We start from the raw sequence: 11,249 nt of genomic DNA on the forward strand, positions 1-11,249 counted from the left end.
CTATCAATGAAACGAGTGTGATTCATGCTCATGACACATTTTTATTTTCGGATAGTATCATAAATGGCTGGACGTATATTTGTTTAGCAGTGGTTTATTTCCATGAAACGTAATTTACGTTTCATGTTTCTTTGATGTGCGGCCTGCCTAAGGAGACCATTTTATCAAAAAAACCGTTTTATAAAAAACTCAAATTATCAAAGGATATAAAAAAAAGTGGATTGAAAAACTCTTTAAAAAAGCTGAACATCAATCTGTTTTTCCTTAGTATAGTTTTGTTTTATATTATGATATTAAAGTAGTTTTAGTAGTTTCCGTTTATGAATAGAATTATATTTGCTTTTATTAACAAAATAAACAAAGTTCCAATTATCTTTTATGTATTTGTGGACTACAAAAACTGGAAATATCGGCCACTTTTCTACATCGGCCAATAGTTCCTTCATTTTTAGTGGCCTTTACTGACAGGTTTTACTGTATTAATCAATGATCAATTTTTAAAATTATTTTTTTTTTATTTAAGTTGGAGTCGTACGTTTTTTTTATGTTTTCATGACTCATAAATAAATATGTTTCGAGAGGCAGAGATAATTATTACCTTCTTACCTTTTTTCGGATTCTATTTTCAAATGTACTCGAAGTAAGTACCCGAGAAATTCGGGTAATTGTACTTTGAGTATTGTACTCCGAGGACTTTTTTTGAGCAATGTACTCGGTACTCTGTACTCGTTCCTCAAATATGAAAAGTACCCGGTACTCTGTACCCGAATACAATTTATCAGTACCCGGCCCAGCTCTGCGTACGTGGTTCAACACAACAACCACAAATATTTTCAGAGCAGCAGTGTGCAGATGGTCAGAACCGAAATTAATGGGCACTACAGGAGGGATGGGCAGCAGGGTGATATGTTTTTTAAGTAACTCAAGAACTCAATGTATCCAGGTGCAATCCTGGGAAGGATTCAGGCGCAGCAAGTCAAGTACTCGGCCAATGAGTAATATTTACTCAAGTAAAACGTGGTAAGCGACGTCGAAAACGGAATTCATGCCTACGTAGTATTAGGTAGAAGACAGATTCTAAAACACAGATGCTACATCTCATGCAAACTTGCCACTGTAGAGTCGACAAGAGTTTATAAAAATGCCATCAACCACAGATGACACAATATAGAAACCAGTATATCGCTGAACTAACTTTTTATTCCAAACTTTAGAAGGACATTGATCCCTTTCAGATTCTTCTTGATGTGCCTATCCGTGACGAATGTTGGCGATCATCATGGCAATCTTAACCCTATCTGCAGCAGCGTGGAAAAGCTACACATATGTTGTGTTGAACCATGTTTTGAAATTCTTCAACCAGCATGTTCTTTCTCTTCTTAAACCCGCTTTCCAAATATTTTTCCGTGAAGGATGGCTTATAGGAGGACATATCTGGATACATTTAGCAGAATGTGTCGGAAGTATTGTAACTTTCGAGCTTTGATAGTGGTCAGTACCTCTCGGTTTTTCATTATTCTAAGAATCCTATTTGTGACTCCATCAATCAACGGGATTTTAAGTATTTTCCGATATAGCCACATCTCAAATGCTTCCAATTTTCTGTACATGTCTTCATTCAAGGTCCACGATTCAACACCATAAAAGGACAGAGAAGGCGTAGCATCGCAGCATTCTTACTTTTATACCAAGAGAGAAGTTGTAGCTCTTGAAGAAGGCTCCCATCCGGTTGAAGGTGGATCTAGCATTTCCGATGATCATATTTCTTGGTTGTTGGTCAATTTTGCCTTTATTATGTTGCCGAGGTAGTTGTAGTGCGTCAATCCTTCTACAGCAGCGGTTTGGTTGACGTATAGTTGACCTTCTGTTATCTTTTTCTTGCAAATGATCATAAGCTTTATCTTCTGTACAGTGGCGTAACAAATTTCGTCGGGGCCCCCGGCAGAATTGGAAATGGGGGAAAAATACCTATATGTGTTACAGCCCAGTAAATCAACGTAAAATATGGCGATACCGTGTAATTTTCAGTGTCACCATCGAAGTGGTCAACTCAAGACTTTTCGAGTTATTTATGAGAAAAATGTTTATTGTTCAACAAAAAAACCACGTTTTTAGGCGATTTTTCGCAAATAGTTCAAAGAGTAAGTATTCGATCGAAAAGAATATTTTTAGCAAAAATGTATCTAGCTTATAAAAAAGTGAAACAAAAATGAAGTCTATCGACTCAGTAAAAGAAAACTTGGAGCTCATGAAAAGTTTTTCTTACTCGTCAAATTCCAAATCGAATATTTCAAAGTGAAATAACAAAAAAATGAAATACTGTTCGGGAAAAATCATTAGAACTTTTTTTAAAGTGTTTAAAAGAAGCTTTATTTTTTACAAAAGTTTCTAGCATCAAAACTAAGCCAGTTACGCTCAAAATACAGTTAGTCCCATTTTTTAGTAAAAAATTGTGAAAATCTCCCCCTATTTAGCACCCCAAATGAAGCTAATCATTATCGCCTTACAAGTTACCTAACTTTTTTATACAACCTGTAAGTTTCACCGGTTCAAAGTGCTTATTTTTAAAAGGGTTATAGTTTAAGGGCTTGAACGAGTCACTAATCACGAGTATATTATGCAAATTTTAAACAGCCATGTCTTAACCAATTTTTGTCTTACAGAAAAACAAAATAAAGCCAAAATATTTATAAAAGCAAGACCTACCTACATTTCTTTACTTTGAGATTTTTCGTATCGCTAATACTTTTTAAGTTATTTTGAAAAAGGGGCATTTTTCCAAAATAAAAAAACATTTAATTTTTTTCAAAAATAAGAATTTCTAACCGGTCAAACTTACAGATCATTTAAACAATAAATATTTAAATTAAATGGTAAAGCGCTAATGATAAATTTTATTTGGAGTGCGAAATAGGGGCAGATTTTCACGATTTTTTTTTACCAAAAAGGGGCCAACTTTATTTTGAGCGTAACTCGTATAGTTTTGGTGCTAGAAACTTTTATAAAAAATAAAAATAAAGCTTTTTTTGAAACATTTAAAAAAGTTTTAAGAGTTTTTCCCGAAAATTGCGTCATTTTTTGGTTATTTCAGGTTGAAATATTCGATTTGGAATTGGACAAATAAGAATAATTTTTCATGAGCTTCAACTGTGCTTTTACTGTGACGATAGACTTCATGAATAAGTACACCATTTTCTGAATCTTATAAGCTACATTTTTGCTACAAATATTTTTTCGATATCTAATATTTAATTCGATAAATACTTGTTTTTGAGTTATTTGCGAAAAAACCGCCTGAAAACGTTTTTTTTTAACCTTTAACTACCCGCGCATCAAGTTATAACATAACTACACGCGTGGCGTACTTTATACGCCACAAGAAAATACACTTAAAAACAGCAAATTTGTTTATTATTTTTTGAAAAAATACACTTAGTTGTTTGTTATAAACCTTATTCGGCATCAGTGAATACTTGGAGTTCGTTCTCAGTAAGCCAATTGGGATTTATAACTGGAATCATGGAATAACTGGATTCCATGATAAATAAAATTACTAATAAAATTTTTTTGAAATGTGATTTTTTACAGGAGAAAAAGTATAGTTTTTAAAGAAAAATATATTTTGTGCCATAATGACTAAAAAACAATTGAAATATGTACTTATATTACTACTTATATTAATATAATCGTCGCGCATATTGTCCGCCACCGGAAACAACAAATAATAAACTGTAAATTACGATCTTCCCAGAAAGCCGACTATAACGAAACTAAAACCAAATTGTAAAGCACATTCCAGTGATAGATTAGAGAGATAAACAAGGTCAAAAATAAAATTTTTAAATATATTTGCAGTAGAATTCTTATATTTGGCGTACAAAATACGCCAGCGCGTGTAGTTAAAGGTTAATAAACATTTTCACTCGCAAATGACTTGAACAGTATTAGCATAGATAAAGACACTCTATAGAAGAACAAAAGTTGCTTATAATTAGTCAATTTATACATTTCCGGACTTATTTTAAACGTATGTTTTTCACCCCAAGGTGGGGTGTCACCCCCCGAAGTAAAAGCAACCAATGGCATAAATCCAACTTTGAAGTGGAGTGTAACTAGAACCTAAATCCAAATTGTCAAGCAAATACGTCCGTCGTGACGCTGATAATTTCACTCCAAAATTGTCAGTTACTGAGCTATTGGTGTATTCATGCATTGTTTATGACGACTTACATTTTTCATCTTTATTGGTATAGAATAAAATAGAACAAAAATTACTAAATGATTACATTAGTATTATTCTATGAGATGAACAACTTTCTTCGTGCACTATCTACTATCAGCGAATAGATCTACAATTTTATTAATTCGGATGGACAACTTCATTTTCAATACTGCACTGATTAAAGAACGTATGTATACAAATAATATAAAAACACATTTTTACATATATTAGACAACAAGATGGGGCCCTTGACATATTGGGGCTTCATGCTGCGGGGGCATCTGTTACGCCTCTGGATAATTGTATCGAAATACTAAACGTAGGTAGAGAAAACCCATTTCAACAAATTGTAATTCTCAAATCTTTCTATAGTCACGTACAAAGCATTATAGTTTATTGTCGTTACCATAAAATATTGGTAGGCCGGAAGGGATTAAGTTTCTAGATATTATGAGATGATTCACTTGGCAAATACGTCTATTTAGAAATTTACGTTTTTAATTTTAAACACACAACGTAAAATAATATAACAATATCATATTTTTACATAATACCAAATGACAAGATGGGGCCCCTAAGCGATTGGGCCCCCCCCGCAAGCTTCACGCTGCGGGGGCCTCTGTTACGCCCCTGCTTCTGTATGTTTATATTGAGTCCATATTGTTGACTGCAATACGTTATTTTGTTCATAAGGACTTGTAGGTCTTCTAGGTTGTCCGCAAATACTATGTTGTCATTTGCATATTTGACATTTGACACTTTCAGGTGCATGATATATATATTCTGCTGTTAGTTTATGTTTTGTTTAGTTGTCAATCCTTATTTTGGACTTATCTTCTTTTTAACGAATTTTATTTTTAAGAACCATATCCATGTTTTTCTCCTAATACATGAATAATAATATTATGACATTTTTTATTTTAGGGAGGAATATACTTCTTTCAGCTGATAGACCATTACGCAGCCTCCATATCCATTATGTATCTCGCATTCTTCGAGGTGATAGGAGTAGCTTGGTTCTATGGCGCATGGAGGCTAAGCAAAAACGTTAAAACTATGACAGGAAGGCATCCTGGCTATTTCATCAAGTTTTGTTGGTTGATTGCAACCCCACTCATGATTTTCGCTTTATGGGTATTTTTGATAATTGATTATGAACCGCCCACATATAACAATAAAACTTACCATTATCCCACTTGGGCAATAGTTCTAGGATGGATTATCTGTGCATTTTCGATTCTTTGTATACCCATAACGATGGTAATTGTATTTTTAAATGCTCCAGGATCTACTTATATTGAGGTAAGTGAATTTTTTGGTGAAAGCCGCACCTTTTCGGTGGTGAAAAAACATATATTCAAGCTATGTCCGGATATAGATAAACCAACAACTAATTCTAAGCAACTTTAATTCCATTGAGTTTTTTCACTTTTTCCACTAAGCCACTACTTTTCGAGTTATTTGATTATATACTATATAATTATTATTAGTTATTATTATAGTTATTATTATAGTTATTTGACTATATTAAAAAATAATATTATTTATAAACACAATTCGCATACAAGCTGTTTTACTTTTTTCCCATATTCGCACATTCTGCATAGCACCGTGGACGGCATTTCTGACACCGAATAAATATTTCTTTTGCTTTAGATAGGGAGTACAGTGCATTACAATACAAACAATCGACATAAGAGTCGTCATCTTTAAGATCATTCCAGAATGCCGCTTCTTCTTCTTCTTCTTCTTCTTCTTCTTCGTCTTCTTCTTCTTCTTCTTCTTCTTCACTGCTATTTTTTCCACTAAAACTTTCTTCTTGACCCTTCTTGCCAGTTTTTTTTTTTATTAAATTGCTTTTTCTTCTTACTTCTGTATGATCTAAAATCAGGTCTAGAGTAAAATTCAGTATACCGGTATTCCCACGTTTTCGCTTTTTTTTTAATTTTCTGGTTTACAGAGCCTAAGGGGAAGCGGTGACAATTTTAAAATACTGGTCCTTATTTTTAGTTCAAATGAAGGTCCATGCACATTAGTTTCTACCATGCTAATTTCAGATTTCGTAGATATTTCATCTTTACTATTTTCAGAGTGAATAATGGATGTTTCTAATCGCTTCTCTTCTGGACTTTCTATGATGGCATACCTATGCTATCATTGGATACCCCGAAGTGTTCCATCATAGGCAAAAATCGGGATTTTATTAAAACAAGACAAAAAATTTTAAATCGAAAGATAACTTAAATAACGAACACACACAACAACAAACATAATTATGTCTAACAAATATATTCAAGATGTTATTTAAGCTTTTCTTCTATTTACTGTACTGGATTCTAAATTTTAATTTTGTATAATGTTACTTCGGGACTTGCCGAATAATGTATAATTTTCCTACTCTCTTCTGTACTTCCCACTCTACAAAAAGCATCAGAGCCCCATTAGCTTTCTACGAAACTACAAACCGAATAGCTAGCATATAGCAGAATATAGTAATACATGAGTCAGAATAAGTAGACTGCGTTCTAAAATACACTCGCTATGCCATCATATGCACTACGCCATCATAGGCGACTTTCCCCTAGGTTTTCAGACGGGATTTCGCAAATAACTCAAAAAGTAAATATTTGGTTGGAAAAAATATTCTTAGCTAAAATAGCTCATGAAACTACACTCAAAAAGAGTTGTAGGTCATGAAAAGTAAGTTCTAGAGAACATTACGTATATTTTACAATGCTTCAGTATACCCGTTCAGATATCTCGTAAAATACTTTTTTATTATTTTTTACTAATAACTCAGTTTGTTTTTAATGATTTTTGTAATTCTGAAATGCCTAAAAAATTATTTTATAGGTTTTTTAAGGGCACTAAGATCTTATTTTTTTAAAACCATTATTTTTGAAAGGGTTGTAGTTGAAAGGGATTGAACGAGTCACTAATCACGAGTGTATGCAAACAGCCATATCTTAACCCAACCTTTTGTCTTACAGAAAAACAAAAACATACAAAATATTTAAAAAAGCATCGTTTTTTCAAAAAATAAAAATTGATCTATAAAGTAAATTATAAAGCGGTAACGCTTAATTTCATTTGAATACCAACTTTATTTTAAGCGTAACACGCTTAGCTTTGACGCTAGAAACTTTAAGAACAAATAAAAATTAAGCTTTTAAACACTTTAAAAAAGTTTTGATGGGGTTTCCCCGGAAAGTGCTTCATTTTTTGGTTACATTTCGTTGAAATATTCGATTTGGCATTTGACGAATAAGAACCTATTTTTCATGTGCTACAACTTTGCTTCTACTGGATCCATATACTTCATAAATACACCATTTTTTTTTTCGTTTTTTATAGGCTACATCTTTGCTAAAAATATTTTGTTCGATAAAATACTTACTTTTTGAGTTATTTGCGAAAAACCGTCGGAAAGCGTGTATTTTTGCTGATAAATAAATCTTTTTACTCGCAAATAACTTGAAAAGTATTGTTATTTAGTGAAAAAACTCTATAGACTAAAAGTTTCTTAGAATTAGTCAATTTATTCATTTTCGGACTTATTTTGAACCTATATATTGATACAGAACTGTTCGAAACATGTAAAAAACATTGAAGTTCAGGAAAAGACTCACCCATTCGTATGTCAACCATCAATTTTGGTCCAAGGGTATGGATTTTACGGCCCTTCCTATTTAGGGTCTGTTTTTCGTTCTCTTCCCCAAAACTCCCAAAAACTTCGAAAATTTAAGACCGACCTTTGCGGCTTCTAATAGTATTGATCATTACCTTTCCAAACCATGTCTAATTTTGAAAATCGGTTATACCATTCAAAAGTTACCGAATTCAGAAATATGACTCAATTTTTATTTAAAAAATGGGAAATGTTTCTGGATATGTATGTATGTATGTATGTATGTGTGTGGAAAAGTTAAACTGATCTGAATTTTTTTTTCTGTGTTTGAAGAGGGGGTCAGGGCCGATTCAGAGCCGGTGTAGTTTGTGACTTTTGACCACCCATAAGCCAGCTATAGGACTTGGTAGGTACAAAACAGCATCTTTTTTGGGGGTAAATATCTTTGGTTCAAGAAGAGACAGGAGACCCACAAATACACCAAATCAATAGTGTTGAGTTAAGACTTCAAATGGTGTCTAAGCCGTCAGGATCAGACATACACACGGCTCAGTATAGCCAAAAAACTGAAAAACTTAACTTTGGAAATTTTGGTTTTTCGACAAATACTTAAAATTTCAACCTACGAATTGCGCCAATAACTGAGAGTTTGTAGAAGGACTCTAGATCAGTGGTTCTCAAATTTTATGAGTCATGTACCACAAAATACTTTTTTTAATATTTTTGGTACCACCTAACTGAAATAACTACCTATCTAGATAGGTAATCTAATTAACTGTAATAGTGGTGATTTTGACAGTTTTGCGTTTTGTGTACCACCGCAAATAATGATATGTACCACCAGTGGTACATGTACCACAGATTGAGAACCGCTGCTCTAGATGAATCTAACGGTGTATACCCCATATCCAAGAAAATTCGAATTTTTGAGTTATAGGCCTCATAAATATGATCAAATCTATTTCCTATGAGAAAAACGGTTTTTCAAGCTCAATAATTCCTGTAATAGCTTCAGCTATCATACTTGACATTAGATGCATCAGATACTACTTGTCAATACGTTTCAAACTCATGTTTAGTGATCAAAATCGGTTAAGCCGTTTAGAAGTTATTAAGCTGCAAAAGTATAATCCAATTAATGATTATTCCCGAAATGGTTTATGTAGTTGAAGTGGTTACGACGCTAAATTTGATCTGGCAACGGGCAATCCGAGTTCATTTACCGGCCATCCCAATATTTTTTTTCAATCTATTTCGAATAGAAAAAAATCTAGTGTACATTCGATGAACACTAGATCATTTGGGAGATAATGCGACAAAGGCGACCATTTATAAAGCTTAACGTGTAATCGAGAAACATTGCATTCTTCAACTTCATACATTTAGTTTATAAATAACCTTGAAAAACTCCTGATAAAAGAATAAAAAACCGCTAAACGCCGTAAAAGTGAGTGGCGCATACAATATTCCAGCTACAAAAGATCGGATATGAATATTACATGGCGCGAAGATGTATTTTCATTTTGACGCAAAACAAAATTCAAGTTTCATTTTAAAAGATTTTCCATAATATTTGCTAAATTTGAAGTAAACGCGCCACAAAAGAGTTTCAAAGTTCAAACTGTATCAAAGTTACTCTTTTGTGGCGCGTTTACTTCAAATTTAGCAAATATTATGGAAAAATCTTTTAAAATGAAACTAGAATTTTGTTTTGCGTCAAAATGAAAATACATCTTCGCGCCAGGTAATATTCATATCAGATATTTTGTAGCTGGAATATTGTATGCGCCACTCATTTTTTCGGCGTTTACCGGTTTTTTATTCATGTAAATAATATACTCGTCATAGCATAATAGAGAGCATATCAAAATAATGAGTGAAAAGACCAACTTCCAAGATAGATTTCTATTATATTCATTTCTTAGAGTTCCAATACTTTAGATACTAATAAATATTTTCTGTTACAGAAATTTAAAAATTCAATAAAATCTGATCTCATCGATCACTGTCCGAAGTGCAGCGATCTGGACTGCGACTGCGTAGACGACAGCGAAACTGGTCCGATGCTCATAGTCAAAACCAACGCTGATATTAAACCCATTCAAAACGATAACAAAGAAGTTCCACTTTTTACCGCTGTCAGTACTCCAAATATTCCACAACAAACCGAAGCGGACGATGTGAAGCCTAGTGAAAGCCTTAGCGAATATGATAACGTGCAAGAGGAGAAAAAAACGAATGAACAAGTGTAATAATTAAAGATTACCGCAGTCTGATAAGCAAGCAAATTGAAGCTTTATATGAACGCCTTTTGATTCGAAAGTCACATTGTTAATAAATTTTTAGTTTTCATAACTAACTGTATTATTTTTTCAAAAACTTTATGAATCATTTTCATTTTGTATTGAGGAGTTTGCTGTAAGAAGGATGCAGCTCCATATTTGGTAATTGTTGGGAAATTGAAAAAAAAAAAACGTTTTTTAAAAAAAGTTTTGATTTTAACCCGAAACACATAATATCAATCGATAACAAACAGATTTAGTCAATACTTGAGACTATTTTCAAGTAGATAATTTTTGAAAAAATAAGAAAAAAAATTGAAAAAAAGTTGGACCTGCATCTTTTTTGCACCAAACACGTAAAGTAATGCTTCTTTGCTACCATTTTTGAGAAAAAAAAAAACAAATTCCCAACAAAAACTCTTTTATTCGGTTATAACAATAAACGACTATGGTTTGCCTACTACACAAATACGAAAAAATCTGTAAAAGAAAACAGGTTGGTGTCAAAAAAATAGCATTCAGAAAAAAAAAATAAAACATTAAACACACGGGCAAACATATACTTCATTCATCCACCTGGTCGTCATAATCCGTTCCAGATGATTCGGTTTTCTGGTTCTCTGCCATGGCTGAATCACTTGTGAGGCGGGTGTAAAAGGCCATTTGGTCCATAGGAATAAATCGTGTTGCCAAATCTGCACATTTGGCTTTTTTGACAGCTATAGGATTGCAATAGACAGGAATATCAAAAGAAACTGAGAGGTCGCTATCAAGGTTTCTCAAGATTTGGAATAAGTGAAAACTCGGAAGGCCAGTAGTAATACTGACTTTAATACTATCAAAATGTTCGTTGCTGTACTGAAAAATTCGGTATTTGGAAATCTGGATTCTTTGCTTTTCTGCATCTGAGATAACTTTTTTAAAATGTCCTTCATAGTGACAACTAAAGTTCACTATCATATTTTGTTTTACCAGAATGGAAATAAACTATTTGGATGATTGTTTAACAAAATCAGCATATTGTTGGGGGCTAAAAACGTAGTCATTCTTCCTTAAAAATTTCTCAATAACTCCAAAGCAGCGATCACAGGGAAGAATGCTATGTCCTGGCTCAGGA

General features: G+C 33.0%; 1 protein-coding gene across 2 annotated transcripts in view; it reads left to right on the top strand.

Moving 5' to 3' along the window:
• The window catches only part of LOC114328177 (sodium- and chloride-dependent GABA transporter ine), a 218,285-nt gene extending 208,080 nt beyond the window's left edge, over window positions 1-10,205 (top strand). For both annotated transcript variants that reach the window (XM_050654379.1, XM_028276957.2), the window contains exons 9-10: window positions 5,147-5,524; window positions 9,818-10,205. In XM_050654379.1, the coding sequence (XP_050510336.1) occupies window positions 5,147-5,524; window positions 9,818-10,102 (663 nt within the window). In that variant the 3' untranslated portion in view covers window positions 10,103-10,205. The remainder of the gene's footprint in view (window positions 1-5,146; window positions 5,525-9,817) is intronic.
• The last annotated feature ends 1,044 nt before the right edge of the window (window positions 10,206-11,249 follow it).

This window comes from Diabrotica virgifera, chromosome 6 (assembly GCF_917563875.1).
Source record: "Diabrotica virgifera virgifera chromosome 6, PGI_DIABVI_V3a".
NCBI lineage: Eukaryota > Metazoa > Arthropoda > Insecta > Coleoptera > Chrysomelidae > Diabrotica > Diabrotica virgifera.